The sequence below is a fragment of the Microcebus murinus genome, chromosome 26 (genome assembly GCF_040939455.1).
Source record: "Microcebus murinus isolate Inina chromosome 26, M.murinus_Inina_mat1.0, whole genome shotgun sequence".
NCBI lineage: Eukaryota > Metazoa > Chordata > Mammalia > Primates > Cheirogaleidae > Microcebus > Microcebus murinus.
In genome coordinates, this window is record NC_134129.1 from 4,135,108 (window position 1) to 4,160,821 (window position 25,714).

Consider the following 25,714-nt stretch of genomic DNA (forward strand, 5'->3'; position numbering starts at 1 on the left):
CACAAGCACAGAGTCTGGCTCCAAAGACAGGCATGGAAATGGAACTGCCCATAGAGGCTTGGCACCTGTCTTCAGCAAAGAGAATGGAGCCATCTGGCTCCCCCTCATGAAAACCGAGAGGCTCACAGTCCCCGTTACTTGTATCAGCAAATTCCTACATTTTTATTTGTTGGACCCTCTGTGTACTTCTGTGCAGGAAGAGATGCAAACTCTGTAACCCTTTCACATTATTGCTTTCGTCTTCATAAATTAACTCACAGATTAGATTTTGAAAAGTTGTTCCTAAAGCTAGAGCTGATGTAATTTCTATAATTATGCCATTAGAATGATATATCACATACACCTTTTCCAAATAATGCTTTCCTTGTACCTCATCTGTGCTTGAGTTGCAAAAATAAACAATTTTAGCTTTGTTACTATCTTACATATTCTCTTTGATATCACGTTTGTCTGACCTCAGGTATAAACAAGGTAGAAATTGGTTTATATCATTGTAACTTGATGAGGAAAGATAGAGTTCCAAAGATTTTTGAGTGATGGTTTCCAATATCTAGATTGTAGAAAAAGGTGTTGTGAAGGGGATTTTTTTTAATGATTCATGTTCCCCTTGAGAACCAACTTATCCAAAACCATCAATCCTAAATCTGTTCATGTGAGGGTGTCTCCAACTTGAATCATGCAAATAGACCAAAAAAAGTTCTCCAGCAAAATGCTTCTTTTAAACAATGCTATTAAAGAAGAAAATAAACTTTATTTTTGGTAAAGTTTTAGGACTCTTTTGGATGGCGATGTTACATGTCCAAATAGTTACTGAGTACATACAATGCCTTCTCCACTGCTGTTCAGCCAAGAAACCTACCCCAAGACTATAGCAGCACCTCACCTATGAATGCACGAGACACGTTGCCTGGAAATCTCCACCTGGAATGCCCAAGAACGTTCACCTGTCTGGCGTGTTGGGTGTGTATTCCTGCCTAGATGGAGAGTGGCCTCCAGAGCCCTCTGGCATCGCATGGTGACAGAAAATAAGGGACCTGGACTCAGTGATGTGTGGGAAATGAACTACGGTTGAAAAAGGTCATTCCCCTTGTATTTGAATTAGTATATTGCCATTAAGCGCACTAGGCTCCTCCATTTATTTATCCTTGGGTAAGTTATTTTATACTTCTGAGCTTTAGGTTTTTCATCTGCAAATGGAGATAATGATATGTACATTAGAACCATCATAAGAAACAATGCCTGAAGCCGGGGCGAAGTGGCTCACACCTGTAATCCCAGCACTCTGGGAGGCCGAGGCGGGAGGATTGCTTGAGTTCAGGAGTTTGAGACCAGTCTGAGCAAGAGCGAGACCCTGTCTCTACTAAAAATAGAAAGAAATTAGCCAAACAACTAAAAGTAGAAAAAAGTAGCCAGGTATGGAGGCATATGCCTGTAGTCTCAGCTACCTGGGAGGCTGAGGCAGGAGGATTGCTTGAGCCTAGGAGTTTGAGGTTGCTGTGAGCTAGGCTGATGCCACAGCACTCTAGCCCAAGCAAGAGAGTGAGACTCTGTCTCAAAAAAAAAAAAAAAAAACAATGCTTGGTACATAATAGGGGCTCAAATAACGGGAGGTATTATTGTTGTTGCTACCACTAATATCATTAATGGAATGTTGTTTCCTTTTGTTCAACATCCTGAAGGGGGCTGGAACCACTAAAGATAACAATCTTGGCCTAATTTAAATTCAACTATAAATTCAAAATGTGATTTTTAAGAAACTAGGTTTGCAAACCAGTAAAGATCTCCTTTTTGGTTTTTGTATTTGTACTGAAAGAGGGATTGAGTAGAATGAGGCATGCTTAGTCATTCTTGGAAGACTTTAATTTTATCCCCTCTTTTTTGTCTTTTGAGAGAGACAGTGTGAGACACTGTGAGACAGTGAGATACTGTGCTTGCATCTCATATCTCTCCCTTGCCTTCCCTTCACCCCTCACTTTCCTTCTCCTTCCCTTTCCTCTTCTCTTTCTGTCTCTTTCACAAAGCTCAAGATGTAGTCCCAGGTCTGTACCTACACTCCTTCCGCTCTCAGAGCAACACGAGGCTGGGGCACAGGACTTAGCAAGCGTGGCCCTACAAAGGAGCTCAGGCCTTGGAAGACAACTTGGCGAGGTTGGCAGTAGTTAAATGTCCTTGAAATACGTCTCTTTTCTGAAGCGGGGAAAATGAAAAAGAGAGTACTCATATGATGTAGAATAAAACAAACAGAATCATTCTGGTTCATTCACTCTATCACAGGCCCTGGCTGTATAAAACAGACTAGCAATTAGTAAAATTTAAAAATATGTTCATTTCATGGTAACATCCTGCTATACATGTATCATTTATTGATAGCAAAGAACTATCTTGGCTTAGACATAATGATAAATCTTTATGCTCTAAATTTAAAATACTATAAAGCCCGTGAGTGACAACTTATTATGTATTATTTGGCATCTGTAAAGTTGTTAGTGAAAGTAGCACTATTTTAAAAATAAAACTCTAAGAATATTTTCTTATATGGAGTGGTAGGGGAAAAAACTGAGACACAGAAAATAATAGAATACAAAATAATGGTGGTGAATTGAAGCTCTGCCCTCAATTTTAAATGCGAAAGTTACAAATTTGCTTCTCCTTAAAATATACCTGAATAAGAGCTGTCCCTTACAGTGCGCTATGATCTGAATGTTTGTGTCTCCCCAGGATTCAGGGTGAAGCCTAATTTCGAATGCAGTAGCATTAAAAGGTAAAGCTTTTGGTATAGGTGATAGTTCATAAGGGCTCCACCCTCGTGAATGGAATTGTTCCCTTATGAAAGAGGACTGAAGGAGGCTGTTTGCCCTTCCCCCTTGTGAGGACACACAACAGGTGCCATCGAGGAGAAAGAGCCTCCCCAGACACCGGGTCCGCTGACACGATGATGTTGGACTTACCAGCCCCCAGAGCTGTGAACAATAAATATCTTTGTTTATAAATTACTCAGTCCAAAATATTTTATTATAGCAGCCTGAATGAACTAAGACAAAGTGGTACCTCGCATTATGCTCATTTAATACTTTTCATAAAGATAACTCATTTATTCCTGGCTAAATACACAGAATAAGAAACTACTACCCCTATTTTACAGATATAAAAACTGAGGCTTGAAGAGACTATGCAAATTGTTCATAATCACACTGCTACTAAATATTAAGACTTGAATAAAATCCTGGAAAAGATGGTGCCATATCTTCAAGAAGAAGATTATAAATAAGCCCTTAGTGTCAAAAATAGGCACTCACTATGATACAGCTCTTAAGCCTGACTCTTCATTGCCATAAAGGGTGGAACAGAGTAGCAGAAATCCATTGGGAAGAAATGAATCTTGGAGAAAATATGTTGTTTACTTAAAGATTTGAATATTATAAATCTAGAAAATCAGTCACCTGCCTGGAAAAAGATAAGCATGATGTCTGATGGAACAATTAGAAATATAATAATAACAATAACCAGAGTAGCTATTGTCACTAAGAAATATTCACTCCGGCACTTTACTAGAAACTTTCCATAGATTGGATCATTTATTCTAAGGTTGGGAAGAGCTTGATCTTCATCTGGGTTGTGGTCGGGACATTCATCTGTGCTGTGAAAATGAATGGAGAATGAGAGTCCTGAAGAGAACAGATGGGCGTGTGTTGTTGGGTTTTGTAAGGAGTTAATTGCATGCAGGAAGGCACCTGGGAAGATGAATCCAATCATGAGGTGATATGGGGCTGAGAGTTGCAAATGTCAGCTGACCCATCTCAGAACTACAGAAGCATCCTGGCCTGTTTCAGAAGAACAGAGCCTTTGAGCTAAGCTAGGGAAATGCCTGCCTTATCTACTGACTCAGGGACCACGTCTGAATTCAAGGGGATGGGGCAGGGGGCCCACAAAGTAGAACAACCCACCTAGAGACAAGTGGGCAAGCTGGAACCCAAAGCCCAGACAAAAAGCTAAGAATTTCTGAAGGGAATGAGAAAGGTGCCAAACCTGGCGGTGGTCTTGGCCAGATCCAATACACGCCAGCGTCATGGCGCCTTGATCTTGATCTAATACTCAAACCGAATAGTTTGAATAGGCCCAACCTCAAATCAGATCCCAGGCAACAAAGAGCCCAACTAATACCACTTACACTTCAGTGGAGCCAAGAATTACTATTAACAACAAAAATTTGATTTCTTTCCATTGTTTGTTCTGCATTGGTAACTACTATCCATGTCACTGCAGGTGACAGCAATGTATTATACTTTCTAGCAATGCCTACAGGTGTCACGTGCTTATGTCACAACAGCAGTGTGGAAGAGAGCTGGGCATCCTGCCTGGTGGAAAACTTTAGAAAGAAGAGTCCAGGTTCAGGAGGAAGTGGTGACAACAAGGATTGGGAGCAAACGGAGCACATTTTTAATACCTGACAGAGAGAAAAAGGGAGGAGAAAGTGGCGAACTGGAGATAAAACCCAGAGGTTTAATCAGGAGCAGACCCTGGGTCCCTATAAATACAGAAGAGGCCACAAAGTGTTAGGAGTAAAGGATGGGGGGATGCATGTGGCCGATAGCCAGCTGGCCTTCGTGGAGCTGCCACCTTCTCCAGCTCCTGGTCTGCCTGATGCAGCAGCTGTGGCAAGTCTCTCCAGGGTGGTCTGGGCCCCCCGATAGCCACTGAACAAAAAGTAAAACCGATGAAGGGGACAGCCTATTCTGTAGGAGGGCTGTGATGAGAACGGGCTTCCTCCGCTCCCACTGCTAAAGGAAGAGTATCGGTGTCACTTACCCAAGGGCAGAGGAAATCAATCAGCACCGTATCTATCTGTGAGTGTCTTTTGAAATGGTAACCTACACAGACAGTATCATTCCAGAAGCCACTCCCACTCAACAGGAGAATGTTCTTCCCTAAATGTGCTTAAACGTATTATATGCAATTTAATAACCTTCACTGAGTGATTACTATGTAACCATTGCCATTCTAAACACTTTATACCTATCTTCTCATTTAATTTTCATTATTTCTCTTTTGCAGACATCAAAACTGAGTGCAACATTATCTTTCCAATTTTTTTTTTTGAAAAAAAGAAACAAGTTTTCACTAATAAAAAACTGAGGTCATGAAATTGTATTGGGGAAAAACAAAATCCATATTCTAGGTCCTGATAACCAATGCCAATTCTCAATAAAGAGCATATACACTCCCAGACCACAGAGGGCAAGGCACTGATCTTTATGATAATCCAGGGGGTAAATAGAGAAGTCGGGAAAACAACAAACTGATGATGGCTTTACCCAAATTTCCACAAAGATAGTGAAAAGTAAATACTCAAATTCAAATTTTTTGCTGGTTTTGATCTTTAAATCAGTTCTCCGTCATCTTTTATAATCTTTAGAGTAAGAAAATACATACCAAAAATACCCATTTAAATGGTAAATGATGATTTTTAAAATCAGCTCATCTTATAAACTAAGATTTTTTTAAATGCAGCTATCAGTTAATCTTGTCATAACTTATTAAATATTTATTGAATGAATATCAATTAAGTATAAACTTTACTTTCACTTTCTAATAAAAGGCAAACTAAATATATCTTACTTGGTTTTTTAAATACTACCAAGGAATGTTCCCAGGCTTAAACATTATTTTTTCATAATAAACTAAAATAATATACAACTATTATCTAAGTATCTCAGACCAAATTATTAGGTAGAATTATGTTAAACTGCTGATAATCAACTTGATTTTACCCACAAAAATGGCAGTTTCATATAGTTCAACCTAAAACAATAGTGAAATAAAGAGTAGGTAAAGGAAAATCTAACACCAGAGGAAACAAAAATCTCATTAATTTCTTCATGTAACAGTATCTCTATAGAAATGCCTCAATTAATATATTGAGAAATTATAACATCTGCCTAAAATTTAGTACCTGGCAGACATGGCCATCAGAATTCACAGATGGCTCAGAGAAGGAGCAATTTCATAAAAATTAACATCTTGGAAGCTAGCCTGATTATTCTCTGATATATTACAAAATAAAAATATTTTTCATTCCTTTTGAAAAACACACTAGGACCCACACTAGGATCCTAAAAGATGAGATTTAGTCTTTAGCTATGGGTAATGACACTACAACAGATGTAAGATTCTGATTTATTAAAACAGTAGCAATAATTCTACTTATAGTAGTTCTAAGATTCTTTATTTTAAAAATGTATTCTAAGAACATTTCATAGTTGTTAAAGATATTAATTAAACCCTAAGATATACAGGTAACTGTATAAACTTGCAAGTGAAGAACGAGGAACTTTACAAAGCCAAAAATTTACCATCTGATAATTTATAGTAATGCACCTCGGAGGTGCATGAAATTCACTGCTATCGGATTTCTCAAAGCGATATCTTGCCTCTGGATATTTAAAACAAATTAGGTAGCACTAAGGCCAATAATAACATGTTTCGAAAGGCCTAACGGTATCCACACTTCAGGGTGTAAGCTGATCAGCTGAAGAGCCAGAAAAGAACTGCCTGCCCTTCCTGGTTGCTTTCTGCCCAGCCTATAGAACATTTCACAAGTGAAAAGGTAAATGACCAAGGCAATTTCAACTTTCCTCTGAAGTACAGAGATCTACTGATAAGATAAACGATTGAATGACTCGTGCTATCAACTCATCAGTTGTATTCCACATCCAAATACTTTCTCCTAAAGCAAGATCCATTTGTGCCTAATTTCTGCCTACACTGCCTGCAGCTCCAGAAAAGGAAGCTCACTACACAGGTAGAAAGACTCCTGGACTGCCATATTCATTCCTCTTCTTTTTGCACATATAGCAGTATTTGAAAACAAGGCACTTCCTTCTTTACACTACCACCAACCTCATAAAAAAAATCTCCAAATATATTAGAACTTCATTTTCTATGAGAAAGAGGATTATTCAATAAGATAGAAAAGAGGGACTTCAACTTTAATTGCTGTAACTTCAAAAATATGAGTGGCTGTTTAAAATGAAATATTTGTGACATCAGTTATAATAAACTACTCATCCTGTAGCCTTTTCAAACAGTAAACAACTTCTTTCTTCAAAAACACAATTAAAAACAAAAAAACAGAGGAGTCACAAAACCAAAATATCTCCTGCCAACAATAATATTCCAGGTAGCAGTAGAATCATCCAATTGTAGCAGGAAGGTTTTAGATTAGATTCTTTCTTGTGAATGTTTTTAATAAAGAGTATTTTAGTTTTTAATTATTTGCTTATAACCAGTTTTGCTTTAAAAAATATGTCAGAGAAAGTTTGCAAATAGTCAGCTTTCTCTCAGCCGACCATTAACTTTAAGTCAAAAAACTCCATTTCCAGAAACAGAGTGGCAGAGTTGAAAGTCAGTTTATCCAATTCACTTAAGCCACCTTTTCCATGACTGTATGTTTTACGTTATTCTGAACATGAAGCTGAGGGCAGTAAATTAAAATCTCCCTTTATTTACTCACTTTTCTTACTACTAAAAAAGATTGGGGGTGGAGTGAGAGTCTAGACCTAGTCCCACCAGACCAGTGCTTAGCAATTCTTTCCACCACGCCTTCATTTCCCATATTTCATGGAAACTGACTTCTCTCCTCAGATTTCACCCAATCATGAAATTTATTTGAAATAATGACAATGATACAGAAGATAGACACTTTACAGGCAACTCTGGTAAATTCAATAAAGTATAAAAAAGACATAGTGCCTTCCCTATTGCAAAATAATGAGGTTAATATCCCATCTTGAATAATTATTCTCACATCTGACTATCATTATCATTTAGAAGGAGAGCAGATTGGTTGTTTTAAGTGGTAAAAAATAACATTGAGTCTTACTTTGATAAAAATGATCATTTGTACAAGCTGGACACCATTTCACACACCAAGCAAGCACTTCGTGAATGAGATGTCAAGGCATCTATCATATCTGACTATTCTCCTCCTCATGTGGCAAACCATGTTGAAACATATTCCCCTGATGTAGTCAATAATCTCAGAGTTTGCTGGCTCATCTGACACACTCAGTTGTTTCATCACGGAGTCATTCCCAAACCGTATCAGTCAAGTAGGATAGAGGTATGTGGGGCAAACAAGGCACCATGGCATTTGCAACCCACTAATAACTGCTGAAACCTTTCCAGCAAGACTGTAAACCTGCCCAGTTTGGATCAAAAAGTGTGATTATGAAATGGCTGTGGCATATGAACTCAAGAAGAGAAGAAATATGGAGAGGGGTTAAAAAAAATGACAAGAGATGGAGTAAAGGTGAACAAGACAGGTAAGAGAGAGCAGCAGCCACCTGGCCCACATTACCATTATCAGGGTTGGTAAACATCCTACTTGCACTGGAGACTGTCTTCCCGATGTCAGCCAGGGACCGAAGGTTGGATTTCTTGGTTTGATGCCGGTGCTTCCGGAGCAAAGTGTAGGTCACCTTATCCTTAAGGTCAGGTTTCAATAGGCCTGTCTCAATCTGATGGTCAACAATCATCTCTGATACAAAAACAAAGCAAAACAAAAACAAAAACAAAACTCAGTCAACAGGACCATGAAGTTAATTTTTTGCTCTAACTTTCTTAATGTTACCCTCACATTTAACATTGATATATTATTTTCCAAATTTCCAACTTCCCACTTAATGTATAGGATAAAGATTCAGGATACGGAGACACTGGCATTAATGAGAGTTATAAATATTATTACAATATTAATTTTATGTTTAGAGAGGCAGAATTGTCTTGTTCACTTTTTCACTCCTAGTTATGATGGTGAATTCACATAAATCAAATTCTTCTATGAGTAACACAATAAGTCCGTAATTTATATTTTTTCAATTTAAAAAGGTAAGATTCAAAATTTTCATGTACTCTCATATAAAATATATCAAAAATATAAATGATATGAAAAAATTGAAGAGAATAGGCAAAATTTAAAGTAATGAGATTGATTTTTTTAAAATCTGTGTTCCCATATTCTTTGGTAATGTTCTATTTTCTTTATAATAGAATAAGGCAAAGGAAAATAATACCTTTCCCAATATCAGGTTTGAACATCAATTAATCCAAGGAAAGAAAGATTAAGTCACAAAATTATGGCTTAGTCTTTTTCAAGAAGGGAGCCGTATTGTACTTGTTCAGACCAACTAAATAAAGCCTTTCCAATATATTTCCATTAGCTATTTTAAAGTGTAAACTCACTAGAATTTCTTATGAAATTTGAATAGCTTAGTTTTACTACAAAAAATTTTAAATTTCTATTAGTTCTTTTTTAGTATGATTTTAACTAAAAAGATGCCTGTGTTTTATAGAAATTGCTCCATGTGTTGCTCTGCTGAAGGACAAGTTCTTACTCCAAAAGGAAATAAGAAATCCTATCTCAAAAGTCAGCATGCCATCAGTATGGCATAAATGTAGGCTGGTGCATCCTACACTAACATCTGCAGAGCAAGCCAACATTGATCTCCACCCAGAAGGGGCTGAGGACAAAACATTACAGAATCTGTGCAAGATATGCATTGTCACGAGGCCACCTCACTACATGCAAGTAGAGCTTTTGTCCCCATACTGCCAGAACAATGGATCTCATATCTACCTTTCCTGGTACATGAATGCATCTAGCACACATCCATATTTTCCTTTCGGACATATTTTGTTCTTGGGCAAACCAGTATACAAATGCAGAGAAGACAGGAAAATCTATTTTTTCCCAAAAGTCTGATAAGAAAATGGATGAGTACTGGTAGGATAACAGCATCTCTCAAAGATCCCCACCTCTTTGTAGAGAGAAGTTGTTACAGATGTTCAAGGAGTTTTGCTTGGACATGACTACACTTCTCAGAAGTCCATCTTCATAGCAAGCGCTCACACAGCCTATAGCTAGAAACTGGCAATTTACATAGTTCACAATCAACCAGGAAGCCAAGCAGAGGCTGAATTCAGAAATTTCCATCACATGCCTCACACAGATGCCATGTTTGTCACATAACATTGGACACCTGGTAGAAAGCCTGGGCAAGACAAGAAGAGTCTGTCCCATAGGAATGTTCTGGTTTGAGAGTGGACTTCAGCTCTGAGTATTTTTAACCACACACACCTCATTTAGAAACTCTCAGAACTGGTCCTGTAATTACAATTAACCCTCTTGTTCCACAGTAAAATAATTAGGTGTCTACAGAATACCCCTCTGCTTTCCCCTTAAGTCTTTTTTAAAACAGAAAGTCCATTTTATAGAAGAAGCATAAAAATAAACAAACAGCCCCAGCATATCTGCTACAAATGTTATCAAACTCCTACTCTAATTCCAGGGTTGTGCGTTAAAATGTTCTTATCTGCCCTTCCTGACAGGGCCTCCCTCTCTATTCTTGCCCTCTCTTGAAATCTCAAACCAACCGTGCGGATCCACAGCCAGCCTCTGTTACTAGTGCCGGGAAATCACCAGTTGGAACAGGTGAGATGGCCTATGCCCTTCGTTAAGTTTCTACAGAAATGGCCGCCATGACAGGGATCTCTTTAAGCATAAACTATAAAACCTTTCTAACCTTCTGAGCACAGTATTGACCAAGTACAAATTTTCTTGAAGGTCATTTGGCAAATACATATCCAAATTCTTGACTATGTTCAAACCTTTTGAATATTTTACCATTAGAAATCTATACTAAACAAATAATCAACTTCACAAAAAATATAAGAAAGACGTTCATTCTTTTCTTTGTAGTTAAAACTTGAAGGCAACCTAAATGCCCAATATTACATTATGGAAAATTCTGCAGCCATTAAAATGATGTTTATATTTCTATTTAATGACATGGGAAAATATTCATATTAGGTTCTTAAGTTTAGAAAAGGGCAAGCTAAAATGATGGAGTAGGATCCCATTTTGTAAAATCAATTATATACGTGTAATAGAGTTGCACAGAGAAAATGCTGAGAGGATAACTCTGAGAGATTAGATTAGTGGGTATTTTTATTTTTGTGCATTATATTTTTCCATATTTAAAAAGGAACATATATTAGTTTTGTGATTAGGAAAAAAGGCATTGCCATTTTGAAAATATAAAAGGTGTAAAAAGTAAGAAACTACAGGACTAACACATCTGCCAACGTGCACAGCTCAGGAATGCCTTTAAATATAAAAATGAGAACTCCAAAAATAGAGCTACATTTTCCCAATCCATTTCCCATCATAATAAAATACCTGAAATGGCTTATAATATTTTTTTAACTTAGGAGGGGAAGAAAATTGCCATAGACTTGTTTTCATATGTGAATGACACTCTTTAAATGTAGAATTATGATGATGATGATACTAATAATAAAGCTATTAAAATAATCTGCGAAAATGATGTTTTATCCTTTATAATACTTTAAAGATAAATTTTTCTATTAACATTCAGAAGAGGTTCCTCGTGAAAAAAAAACAAGTAGAGGTCCCGAGAAGAATCAAAAACAGGCTGGAATTTGTATATACGTTTGAGAAGTAACACGTGCGTAAACGGTCACCCACCGTGGCGCCTGGCCTCACGTGGACCTGCAGGTGGGGGGCCCCTCAGAGGCACCCCAAAGAGGAGGAGCAACGGGACAACTGCAAAGCAAGGTGAAAAGCATGCTACTGTTTGCTTGATATAATCACACTTGCTATTATTTCTTTTCCTTCTTATTTGTTGAAATAAAATTGGGGTGCGGGGGGAGACGCAGCTTGTGACTTAGCTATGCATAATTCTTGACTCAGAATTACCAGCGCGATTCAGGACAGAACAACTGCACTTCATCCTCTGCCAGAAAAGGACTTCTTTTTAAATATCCAAATCATGACTAGACTCTTCAAGTTCCTGTGCCATCTTTTAGCATTGAAAATGAAATAAGGGCTTTTTGCCTTCATGTTTTCCCCTCTGCGAGGTTTTGATTGCTCCAGAGGGTTTTAAAGTATTTCTTTTTCGCAGTTACACTCTTTCAAACTCGCTCTTCTCCCCACTCCCACAAACCTGGCCCTCTTTCCCCGCTTTGGTTTGCCTGTGATGTGTCGTTGCCTGTGTGCTGTTTTTCTGTCGCATCAGCTCTACAAATGACAGCGCTGGCGCTCAGCCGGCTCGCCCCGGGGACTGCAGCTCAAACATATTAGTGAGTGACGATGCCTCAAAGTGACCTAGTGGGTTCTAATTTTAACGTGGAATGACAATTTCTCAAGGAAATGCATGGAGGTTAGAGAACAAGTTCACAGCTGATGATAAAAAGTAATGGAAAACTAAAGGGAGAATGTAAAATGCTTCATTAAACTCTCTTAAACGTAGTAAATACCAGAACTTCTTGTTTTGGCCATTGGCTAAAGACGTCCCAATATAACACAGGATTCTGTCTTGCACACGTAAAGGGTCAATTACTTGCTGAAGACCAGAAGCTCCTTAAGAGCTTTCGGTGCTGAAGATTCCAGAAATGGTTTTACAAGAAAAGGCCAAATGTGTAATCCAACTTTAACTTTCATCATCCTTGTTGATCAGCTACAAGAATGGCAAAAGGTACTCAGTTGTTTCCAGCTCTGTCCACCAAACCTTTCAGAATCTTTTCTCTTTCTCATGAAGACTCTGAGCATCTATCTGACTCCATCAGTCTACACTCAGCCCTCGGCTAGGTGACATGCAGAAAGATTTGTATAAACTAATTCCTACCAGGATAGACGCGTAAGCACGTAACAATTACATCTGGTGAGCTCATTTCATTCTCATAACAACCCTGAAAGGTCCAGTTTCATCCTTTTATAGACAAGGAAACCAGGACTCCAAGAGAGTTAAGTAACTCACCTTGCCCATGCTGGTAGGGGTAAACTTTAGTTAAACCACCTGCCTCCAACTTCAAATCCCAGCATTCTTTCTATGCTACCTTTCTGCATCTCGGAAAATTAACATATGACCCTTTTCCAGGCGGTACATATGTTTTAATAAAGGACAAACTCTGAGCGCTTTGGAATGAATCTCTGAATATGGAAACTTCAGGCAGTAACGATGACCATGGTAAGACTGTTTTTTTGGTTGTTTTTTTTTAATATGGGAACCTTTCTGGTGACGCTTGCTCTCCTCCTAGATTGCCTGTACATCGCCTAGTCACCAGCTGCTTCTCCAGTTTGCCCTGCATTGTTCTTCTGATTTATTTTTGAACTTGTGTAATTTCTGACATCTTTGCTCCAGGTTAGTTCTGAAAGTCTGACAATGCAGAGATCACAATTCTCACTCAAAAACTGGACTGATTTTTTGCTAATCACGATACTTATTTGGATAACAATCTCTCTTGCAGATTATAATGAACCAAAAATTCCATGGAACAAATCCCCCAGAAAAACGATTCCTTCTGTTTGTTTCTGTCTTGGTAGAAGGGCTCTACTCTCCCTAGGTTCCGTACTCTCAGATCTCTCGTCACGTATCAAATTTCCATGTTCAGCCTCTCCTGTCTTGTTCAACATGAAAAATTCAATAGAGCAATATTTCTTCCATCATATTCTATCTCTGTGGATTTGGACCTATGTGGATTTGTAACTTATCCCATTTACAAAGTGGTAGATTTGCAAACCTAATTCCAAGGCCTAGAACAGTGTCTGGCACATTGCAGAAGCTCGTGTACCACTGCCAAATACATGCATGAAACAATTATTTCTGTCCACCCAGCATCTACACATTAGTCCTTCTCCCTTCTACGCTTATACCTTAAATACTTCAGATGCATGAAAAGCGTGGGACTTCTTTGCAAATCTAACAAGCTCTCTGAAAAAGAACTGGGTATATATACTTCAGCCAGATATACATCATTTGACAGCTAATCTTTTCTTCCAACACACATGCTGTGGCCTTCACATTGTCTAGAAAGACACAGATGCCATAGACAAGCCTTTCGTCTATAGATATACAAAGAAATCTTGCAGTAATTCTGAAATTACATAACAATGACACACTGGTCACTTTCTGCAGGTCCATGATCCACATCCTCTTACCCACAATCCCAGGGAAGGAATACTGTAGATCTCTTGAGAAAGCACCATCAGCCCTACAGGAATTTTCCTAGGAACAAGTGGCAAAAGAGCCCTCATCTCTCTTTTTAAGGAAAACATGATCTTTGGCACATCTAGATCTGAAGGATAATAGGCCATGTAGGCCAGGCTCTTGGTAGAAAAGAAAACAATTACTCCAATTTGGAATGCGGTGATGTGTGCCCAGCATGTTCAGCATGGTGAGTTAACATTCAATGCACACAACACTAACTGCACATGATGACAAAGGGGCCCCGCACTGTCAGGTTCAGTGACTTTGCTGTGCTGATACAAATGACACTTGGCACCAATGTGACCTGGCTCAGTTACCAACTCTTAAGGTCCTGCTAGATCCCTGACCCACACAATATTTCTCTACACACAACTAAAGGGGCTTGACTTTCACCTATAATCAGGCCCAACCCAGAAAGTAGACTATTTTCCTACTCACAGAGGATTTAAGGCATATTTATCATATGATGAAAATGAAGTCCACAGAAGCTCAATGCAAATATAAGGTCAAAGAGTTCTAGAAATCTAGTGTCCAGACTTCCAGTCCAATATAACCAAGGTGGGGTGGGTACAGGCGCTCTATTGAAAATATTAATGTTATGCTAACAAGTGAAGAAGGTGAATGCAAATCTGTGTGTATACAATATGATCCCAATGGTAATGAAAATAACATAAAAACGAGAAGCATAAGAGAGAAGCTCTGGAAGGAAACATTCTCAAATGTTAACAATGGCCGTGGCCAGAGAGAGGTATTATGGGTGGTCTTTTAAATTTTTCTTAATTATTTCTCTGTATTTTTCTAATTTTCTGCAATAAATCACACTAGTTTTATAATATAAAAGAGAGAGAATAAAAGCTACAGAATATTCAACTCTGTCACATCGTCACACTCGTCACCATCTGCATTGATGGAGACACATGGGCAGGCAAACCTGAGTCACCAGAAGTTAAAGCGGCAAACTTACCCACTAACTGTGGGAGAGAAGCAGCCTCCCGGTCGAGCATGATGGATCCTTTCTCCATACACGTCCTCAGCTCGAATAAGCTGTGGAGGGACAGCGTGGCCACATGGGGCTTGCTCCATCTTTCCCCACCCTGTTCCACCTTTTCTTCAAATTTTATCCACCTAGGAAGACCAAATGAATGGAGAGCAATTAAAAGTGTTCTCACCTCCTCAAGAAATAGCAATATCAACCCCTCCCTCTGCATCCCCACCAGCACTTCCCAAATGTCTCCTTTTGTAGAGTCTTGATAGCTCATTATATCATCAATTACATAATCTTCATAAACACACCTAGATGGAATTACTAGACTGCTCTTTCCCCTAAAGTCAGAGAGGAAAACAGCAATCCTAAAGAAGCCAAAGCAATCCTGGTTGCATATCTGCCTGTATGTAACTATGAAATCCTTAAGAATGATTATTTAACTAAACTTTTTAAATAAGACAGAAAAAATATACATTTCAAAAATTGTCCGTGTGGGTAGAGCCTACAGTGTGTAAAAATAGCCACCATCATGAGGATTCTGTTTTGACTTCACAAGGCAAGTTTAAATAAGGTGAAATATCAGAGATGAACCAAGATTTATCTCAGATATGTGAAAAACATGTGTGTAGTAGGATGAATGTAAAACTTTGTTGATGCTTAAAGACAGCCAACATGTCTTCCTTTAATATATATTTCTCAGCTGACACATGTTCCCGTCTCATTGAGATGCTAATAAAACCTTTACCCTTTAAGTGTGGTTCCACATGAATTTAAAAATACACAAGCTCAGGGGACAACAGATCTATCCTGATAATAATAGATCGATTAACCTTAGCCATGGAACAAACAATGCTCTTTCATAGCTTCTGCTTTCTAAGACTACTAGACATTTTGATAATTTAGCAATACATAGCAATAAAAAAATTAATGGAAATGAGAGCAAAACACATTTGACAGACTTTATATCCCACATATTACACACACAGACACTTCCTACACTGTCAAAGGAAAACAGGAAAGCATCATAATTTTGCTATTCATCATGATCCAAACAACGTGCTCTTTTCTCTCACTTCAAACCTTCTGAGAGGTATTGAAAAAAGATAAAGAGGGGGTTAAAAATTGTTTTTCTGCATTCTTCGCCCAAAGGTTTAATGATTGAAAAATGTTTCCCTAGAAAAAGCTAAATGCTCACCGAACTCACCAAAGATGAGAACAAAGGGCAGAGAGCAGAGGAAGTGCTACGTAAGGTATTATTTATAGGCCTCTTACCACCCCTAGAGGAGTAAAAAAACACATTAGTAGAACCAGGAGTGAAAAACAAATCAAGAGATCAGCCCCAGTGTCAAAGAAAATTGAGAATTTTAATCAAGCCCAACACTCACATGATTCATAAGCAGGTTGGCTGTCTCCAAAGCCTCGCCCCACCTTGCTGCTCTCAGGCAGCCCCTCACAGCCTGGAAACCCCCACATGTCAACGGCCACCTCTTCTCCAATGTCACCAAAATTCTAAGACACTTTGGTATCCCCCAAAAATGTAGTCAGTGGAGATTTTTAGACGTTTGCCCCACTAGTTATAAAGTCAACATCACCAAAGAGGTTCTAAAGCTTAGGGACTGGACTTGGGTTTATTTCTACAAAAGTGGAAGAGACATATTCCAAAAAAGAATGAAAGACCCTTAATATTCTCATGTGTCTGTGTTCATGTCTGTGTGTCTCATTAAATTAGTATTTCTTCATGTTAGTTAAAGTTAGAGCCAGAGAAACAGGATGAAGTAGGATTTTAAATAATGGCAATCCTATATCATACTTTTATAGAATTATTTGGATTTAACCAAAATAATAAAAAGAAATGAGTTAATTGGGGTTATTCCAAAAATGGTCATTTTATGGAGCATATTACATTGGTTAACATTAGGTATATGGTATTTTCATGATTGCTCACGGAATCTCTAACTACGTTTATTGGTATTTGGTACGTGAATCATATTTACATCTGATGTTATAATTTATGGCTCAAGATAAGACTCTAGAAAACAGATTACATTGCATATGAAATCAAGTCAGGATTATGTAGAATTATGTCATCTATAAAGTGTATAGTGACTCCTGGATTCTTATTCTTAAGATTATACTTATTTATTTTTTTTTTATGGGTTTTTTTTTTTTTTGGCATATTATGGGGGTACAGATTTTAAGGTTTCAATAAATGCCCATTCCCCCCTCCCCCCAAAAGTCTGAGTCTCCATCATGACCATCCCCCAGATGGTGCACATCTCACTCACTATGTATGTATATACCCGCCCCCCTCCCCCCTCCCACCTGCCCAATACCCTATTACTGTAGCACCTATGTGTCTACTTAGGTGCTACTCAGTTAATACCAGTTTGCTGGAGAATATATCTGGTGCTTGTTTTTCCATTCTTGGGATACTTCACTTAGTAGGAGATTATACTTATTTTTAAGGGACAGAATCTTTGGTCATAGAATTTAAGTCCAAGGTGAATGACCAGAGCCAGCTAGGAACTCTGTTAAGTGGAGTGTCTTAAAGGCCTATACTTCCCTCTTATCTTTCCTAAATGAGCTTCCCCTTCTGTCTGTTGCCATCAACTGCTACTGCCAAACCTATTGCTTAAAAGAAAACCGAGCCTCACTTATATACAATATGTGACAATGGCTCTTTTCTGCCATCATCCTTGTTATGATCTGAATGTTTGTGTCTCCTCAAAACTCATATACTGAAATCCCAACCCCCAAGGTGATGGTATTAGGAGCTAAGGCCTTTAGGAAGTGATTAGGTGGACTACTGTCTTTATAAAAGAGTTCCCAGACAGCTAGCTAGCCCCTTCCTCACAGCGAGAAGGTGCCACCTATGAGAAAGCAGGCTTCCACCAGGCACCAGGATCCGCTGGCACCTTGATCTTGGACTTCCCAGCCTCTAGAACTGTGAGAAATAAATTTCTGTTGTCTATAAGCTACCCAGCCTATGGTGTTCTGTTACAGCAGTCTGAATGGGCCAAGATAATCCTCAGCTGTCCAAACAATTTAAGTTTTATAAAATGTTCTTTAAAAAGAAAAGAAGCAAAACCACTGCAGTCCTTTGTGGCCTATCTTATTTATTCCTCTCCACAGTTTATATTGTAGGCAACCTGATACAACTTAAATATGACACTAAACAAGTTTTAAAAGTATGTTTAGAAATCATAAATCTGAACTAAATTGAATTTATGGACTAGCATTACTTGCCCCCCTGGATTACACAAGCTCTTAGGTCAAGATTTGACTATAAAGCAATGGAAACATAAACTCTCAAAACTAGCCAGTTCCTTAGAATCTATATTCCTGAGGGACAAGTATTATCTCATAGCTCAGTTTAGCTTCTCTTTCACTTTGAATTCAGTAGATATTGAATGTTATAATGATCTCATATTATAACATAGCTTACAACATAAATAGATTTCTGGGATAATGCCTATTAAGTTCCTTTAAAACATATTGCTTTAATTGTTCAAGGAACTGATTATATTTCCAACATATGCATTTAGACATAAAATACTGGTTTGCCCATTTAAACAGATCATCTGCAGGTAGTTTCATTCCAGAAACTACACATGCTATGTCTATCTTCCTCACATATCAAGGACAAACTTGAAAAAAACCCTGAAAACTACTCAATTCAAATCAGAACCCATTAAAGAAAAGGCTAAGGCAAAGGTACCAAAGTTCAGCCTATCCAAATGCCAATGAATCTGCAAAGGTGCTTTAGAACCATATAATTACATCTTTTTTTTTTTTTTTACAAGAAGACATTTTTACTGTAAAGTATACCAAAAGCCATTACTGTAAAGTATACCAAAAGCCACTATCTACCCTTCATAATAACTATGAACAACCATATATTTGCAAATAAGTTTCCTACTTTTCCTTTTGTTTCAGTATCTCACATGTTACAGAAAAATTCATTTCATAAGTTGGCTAATTAAATGCTTGCAATTACAAAACCATTGTAACCTTGGAGGAGGAGTTCATTAGGTGAAGTTTATTTATTCCAAGGTCTCAGAAGAATAATGATGAAGTACTTTTCAGTTTAACGCACTTTGAGTGACTGCCAACCAAACAACATTTCACTCTTTTGTTGAAGAAACAGAAGACCCACTGGGAATCACTGCATTTTGCAACTTTCCAATCATATGATAAAATACAATTGGGGAAAAAAAAACAAGACCTCTAACTTGAAAACATGCCAGTTTTACAGTGGAAAATAGAAAATAGACTTGACCTTTACACTAAAATATAACCCAACTACATATATAACAATTTAAATGACAATAAATTCCTTGCTAACTAATAGGTACCTCGTCACACATAAAAGAAGCCAATGCTAGTGTGGCCCTGGGAGATATGATGTTTTTAAGGAGAATTGTTAAATTTCTAGATCTACTATGAAAGGTATCGTATATAATTACATAGATATAACTACATAGAATGACACAGAAAATTAAATTCCATGAGCCTTTGTCTTACAGAAAAAAGTAAACTTGATCTGAAGCAGAGTTTCCCAAAGTAATCCAGTAGAGAAAATATGGAGAAGTCAGTGTAGATTGGGGAGAAAAAGGTCTCCCTCCAAACCCACACGTAAGTTCATGTGCTGGTGTTTTATGGTCATGCCCTTAAGTCGGGTTCTTCAGAGGTTGAGCAGGTCAATTTGCCAAGCAGAAACACAAATGAGTGTTCACTCGTGCTGCCCAATTGGAAGTGAAACGCCATACCCTTTTCCTTCGTTGGCTTGTGTTCACTGAAACTTGTGACAGCTTTCACCTGTGTTTGGCAGTGCACTGTGAACCCCCCTGGGGAGTGATCTTTAACATATATTCGTAGAACAGTGGTGACGTCCAGCACTGTCCATCTGAAAATTCGCCGAAGAAAAACTGAAAGCCAATAATCATTTTTGCAGAGGTATCCCTAACTCAAAGAAATACAGAATTTGGACAGGAAAAGAAAAAGATTCTCTTCTCTTGACTTTGGGTCATCATCAAACCTGAACCATGAATTACACTTTTACCAGTTTGCTTCATGAACCCATTAGCTGACACCTAGTCACCTAGATACTTTTAATGGAAGCACAGCCTTCTTTGCCAATTCTAAACGATTCCATTCTAGGTACCGCTACATGACTGTATGTCATTATTCTAACAACTAAATGTGCAGCAGTGCTCTTTAAAAAAAGAATGACATTCTCTGCCATTCCACTGATACATACATTTTTCAGATCTGATAAGTCTACGCTTTACGCAAGCTTCAACTTGGGCTCTATTTTGGAAAAGCCACTGAAAATTCAAAGTTCTATCTTTTAGGACAGAGAAGAACCTGGAAAGAATATTAAAAAGAGGGTGGTAGAGTTGGCTGTTACTTTAAACTTCAATAAATAAAGACTTCTCTTGTTCAGTATTACATGACTACTGTGCTTTCCAAGACTTCAAAAAGGACGTTTCCCCTATTATTGAGACAATTCTTCTTATTTTTTGAGGCATAGGGCCAACCTGACATTCCTGAAGTAGAACTGAAACCACAGTAACGCTGAGGCTCCATGTAGGATATTCTTGGTCAAATTAAATCATTAGCCAACTGAAAAGTATAGAGCCTTAAAAGGAAAAGGAGGATGGTATTGAGTTCTGAGGGGTGTAGGCTCACAGTAGAAATTACACCAAACTAGAAAAGTTTGGAGTAAGGAATAAAATAATACATCAATTGGGGTTTTCACAGAAAAGCAAAAAATCTTCAAATTTCTAAGTTGACCAGAAAAAGATTCATGCCACTTCTTCACATATAAATAAATCCCTTGTAAGCACTAAACTTTTATTAGTCTAGTAGGTTTGAGAGCATTTAATAAGGGGAAAAAAAACTATCATGTCCAGAAACTGGACATCACCTATGGAAGTCAGAAATGACTGTGAAGGCATTCTAAAGCTCAGTATGTCACAGGAGATAAAGATGAGTGAAATTCTGGATATTTTTGGAGGCATAATTACCACCAAACCTCTCCACAGAATTTGAGAGGAGCAGCAGCAAAGAATTAAGGCTCTGTTTCTCTATTCCTTGATTCTACTAACCAGCGTTTCTCGAGCATGGCCCGTGTGCCAGGTGATTCTAGGCACTAGGAATATAACAACGAACCAAACAACTGAAAATTCCTGCCCTCACAGAGCTTTAATTCTACTGGGAAGAGACAGTAGTAAGATATATAATATGCTAAATGATAAGGTGCTAAGGACAAAAGTAATGGAAGGTGAGGGATAGGAAGGGTTGGGGGAAGCTTTCAAGTATAGACAGAGCAGCCTCCGAGCTGGTGATACTTGAATAAAGACTGGAAGGAGGTGAGGAAATGAGCCAAGTGGACAACTAGGAAAGAGCTGGGCAGGGACAGCATGTCAGACAGAGGGACCAGCAGGTGCAGAGGTCCTGACAGAGCAGCCTGACTGCCCGGGGGGCTCAAGGAGAGTGAACAAGAGGGAAGGAAAAAGGAGAGGAGGTCAAAAAGATCATGGTAGATTGTTCAGGAGGGAAGTAAGAACCGGTGCAGAGACCAACAAATTAGGAGGCATTTGTAGATAATAAATGATGGTAGGCACCAGAGTTGTGGCAGTGAGATGGGTTGAGATCTCTAAATATGTGAATATCTTTGATGGAAAAATAGAATTTTCCAATCGATCAGATAACAGGTGTAGAATCAAGGAGCACCCCAACATTTCTGTCTTAAGCGACTAGAAGAAAGGAATTGTTCATGAGATGGGGAAATCTGCAGGAGGAGGAAATGTGAAGCTCAGTTTTAGCCATGTTAATTTTGAGACTCCTGTTAGCCCTCCAGTTATTGGATTCCAGTTAAATAAGGAAAGAAGCCTATGCTAGACATATATTAATAAATGCAGATGTCATCAGCATACCAATGACTTAGTCTGAAACTTTAACTGTGGGTCCTCTTCTGAGCTTTATCAGTGTCATGCGGGGTGCACTGGTGTGTCATTCCACAGGCACACATCAGTCACAAAGAGACAAATGTAACAGAACCCCAATTTGTTCAATTAATATTTCTAAGAAAGTATTATATGCAGTTGTTTCCAAGGCAATCAACTCTCAATGAATCATACATTCATACAAATATTTATTGAGCACCTATTAGGAACCAGGCACTGCCAGACACTCATAATACCACAGCGAACAGACATGGCAGCCTCTACATGCAGATGAATTTGTGTAATGACAGAGACCACATGAAAACAATAATATCACATATATAATTAATTAATTAACAGTAACTGTGGCAGTCCTATACAAGAGACGTTACAGAGTGTAGACTGTGAATGCTTTTTCTTCCTAGTAGAGTATATTCCCAACTCACTTCCTCTCCAGCAGTGTAGTCTCTTGGGGACTGAGTACATCACCAAATTGGCACATATGCTCCCAAGGAAATAAAATGTTTATGAAAGGGAAAGTCTTTGAGACCATCTTAGTCTTTAAGAATCCCAAATGAAAGTACTATGCCCATCTCCTTTAATTACCTATACAATGAACTGTGCTCTTTCCGCTTTTCTGGGACCAGGTGTCATGGAAGATATAGTGTGGTCTGCATGTGGCTGAAACAGGAAACAGAAAACTACACCTGAATTCTACTCTATGATAACAACTAGCACACAAGTTCAGGATGAAAATAAGAATATAAGTAGCTGTTACTTATAGTCACAGCTAACTACACCAGTATACCCAACAAGACTGAAATTTTAGAGCTATCAAATCTGCATAATTTTAGAAAGGAGGCAACCCAATATAATCTTCATTTGATAGAATAGAAAAGTCAAGCTCAGGAACATGATGCCACTTGCTCAAAGTTAAACAGCTCGTGAGCAGCAAAGCCGAGGCCAGAGCACAGAGCCAGCCCTCTGGTAGACTGAGGCGGGCAGATCACTCAAGGTCAGAAGTTCGAAACCAGTGTGAGCAAGAGCGAGACCACCATCTCTACTAAAAATAGAAAAATTAACTGGCCAATTAAAAATACATAGAAAAGAGAGGAGGAGGAGGAGAAAAAAAAAATACATAGAAAAAATTAGCCAGGCATGGTAGCACATGCTTATAGTCCCAGCTACTTGGGAGGCTGAGGCAGGAGGATTGCTTGAGCCCAGGAGTTTGAGGTTGCTGTGAGCTAGGCTGACGCCACGGCACTCTAGCCCAGGCAACAGAGTGAGACCCTGTCTCAAAAAAAAAAAAAATAAGAGAGAGAGAGAGACAATTACTAGATCACGGGAAGAAGCTCTGAAAGCAAAGAACGAAGAGCTTCGAGAGAGCATTAGGGATGGCGGGGTAGAAAACATGCTATGAAAAGCTTTTTAATTAGAAGAAAATGTTAATTAGCAATCAAATGGAAGAGTTAATACAAGATGCCCACTATAGGTAACTATCAGAAAGAAAATTATCCAGCAAATGGAAAATCAAATATTTAAGCATTAGATCTCTTTCCTTAAATACTACTGTGAGGTTCAGGAGTAAAATATAATGACTTGTTTTTTTCTGAGCATGGTTTAAGTTATGGAAAGTAAGAAATTCCCCATGGTGTCTACTAAAGTTTTTAAAAGTAGGTGTTTTCTGCAAGGCTAAGCTACCTAGAAATTCTTGGTAAGGAACGAAAGCTTCTCCAACATTATCAAATGAATTAATTTATGAAGCATCTCTAGTATTAAAAATTACAAATGGCTGAAGACATTCAATAGTACATTCAACTTTTAGAAATAAAAATAAACCCATAAACATACAAAGTGTAAGTCTAAGTAACTAAACTACAAAAAAAATCCAATTAACTTGATCACGACTTGATTACAAGTGGTATAATATATAATATTTTAAATATGTCTCAGAAAAGAATTATTTTATTTTCCCCTATAACTCTTTTTTTTACATTTCATAATATTACAGGGGTACAAATCCTTTGGTTACATAAATTGCCTTTGTACCACCTAAGTCAGAGCTACAGGCATGCCCAACCCCCAGACAGTGCACACGGCAGCCCTTAGGTGTGAATTTACCCATCTCCTCGTCCCCCCTCCCACCTGCTCAGCACCTGATGAATGTTTACTTCCCATATGTGCACATAAGTATTGATCAATTAGCATGAATTTAATGGTGAGTATATGTAGTGTTTGTTTTTCCATTCCTGTGATACTTCACTTAGAATAATGGGCTCCAGTTCCATCCATGTAAATATAAGAGGTGGTAGATCACCATTTTTTATAGCTGAGTAATATTCCATGGTATACATATACCACATTTTATTAATCTACTAATGGATTGATGGCACTTGGGTTGTTTCCACATCTTTGCAATTGTGAATTGTGCTCCTATAAACATTCTAGTGCAGATTGTCTGTTTATAGAATGTCTTTTTTTTCCTTTGGGTAAATACCAGTAATGGGATTGCTGGATCAAACAGTAGTTCTACTTTTAGTTCTTTGAGGTATCTCCATACTACTTTCCATAGAAGTTGTACTAGTTTGAAGTCTCACCAGCAGTGTATGAGTGTTCCTATCTCTCCACATCCATGCCAATATTTGTTGTTTGGGAACTTTTTGATAAAAGCCATTCTCACTGGTGTTAAGTGATTTCTCATTGTGATTTTGATTTGCATTTCCCTGATGATTAGAGATGTTCAGCATTTCTTCATAGGTTTCTTAGCCATTAGTCTATCTTCTGTTGAAAAGTTTCTGTTCATCTCCTATAACTCTTAAAAGAACCTTCATATAGAAACGGAAAAGCTATTGGGTTATTGCTTCTTTGTAACTCATCTGCTCTTACTGATCACAGATGATTAAAAAAATAATTTCTTTCTGACTCTAGACTGACCTCTCTATAAGTAAAACAGCAAACATAAATCCCGTTTCCATCTATAGCCACAGAAGAAGACTTTTCACCTGTCTTTGCTTTATCTTTCTTAAACTCAAAGCTCCAGTAAAGATTTGGTTTTCCTTATTCCTCAGATTGTAAGACATTATATTAAACTCATTTCAAACTTTTCAACAAGATACAGAGATCTAAGTAAGACCTTCTCTTGCTCACGGCTATATTCCTAGTACCTAAAACAGTGCCTGTTGTATACTACTCACTCAAAAAACACTAGTGAATTGAATTGATTTGAACTTATAGACTATAAATGGTATATCTTAACATTATTTTTTTTATGAAGGTGAAATTGATATCACCCCATAATGATGACAGTGAAAGATCAACAACCACAATATATCAAAGTCTTTATATCAGATAATTGTTATTGTCACAGAAGAAGATTTAGTCTGGAGTATAATACTGAATCTATATGTAAAGAAAAGAAAGCCTTTGTTATCATGAGATTAATGAAACATTAGATCTTTGTGTAGTGCTTAACAATTTACAAAGCATTTCCATATATACATACACATATATGTATATAAATATCCACATTACATATACATTGCATATGTTTACATATGTTATATAGCATATATATTATATGTAGTAGGCATTATTGTCCACTCTTTATTGATAATGACACCAAAGTCTAAGAAACTGAGTGTCATGTAGCTAAGAGGCAAAAGAGTCTGAAAGTACAGCTAGGTTTCTAAACTCCAAATTCAGGTGAACCTTCT

General features: G+C 37.9%; 1 protein-coding gene across 13 annotated transcripts in view; it reads right to left on the reverse strand.

The window, feature by feature from the left end:
* SLC4A4 (solute carrier family 4 member 4) overlaps nucleotides 1-25,714 on the reverse strand; it is a 427,648-nt gene that overhangs the window by 165,676 nt on the left and 236,258 nt on the right. For 11 of the 13 annotated variants that reach the window (XM_012785922.3, XM_012785920.2, XM_012785923.2 and 8 more), the window contains 2 exons: nucleotides 15,031-15,191; nucleotides 8,357-8,536 (listed from right to left, as the gene is read on the reverse strand). In XM_012785922.3, coding sequence (XP_012641376.1) covers nucleotides 8,357-8,536; nucleotides 15,031-15,191 — 341 coding nt within the window. The remainder of the gene's footprint in view (nucleotides 1-8,356; nucleotides 8,537-15,030; nucleotides 15,192-25,714) is intronic. The other 2 variants (XM_012785921.3, XM_012785924.3) reach the window with 1 other exon arrangement.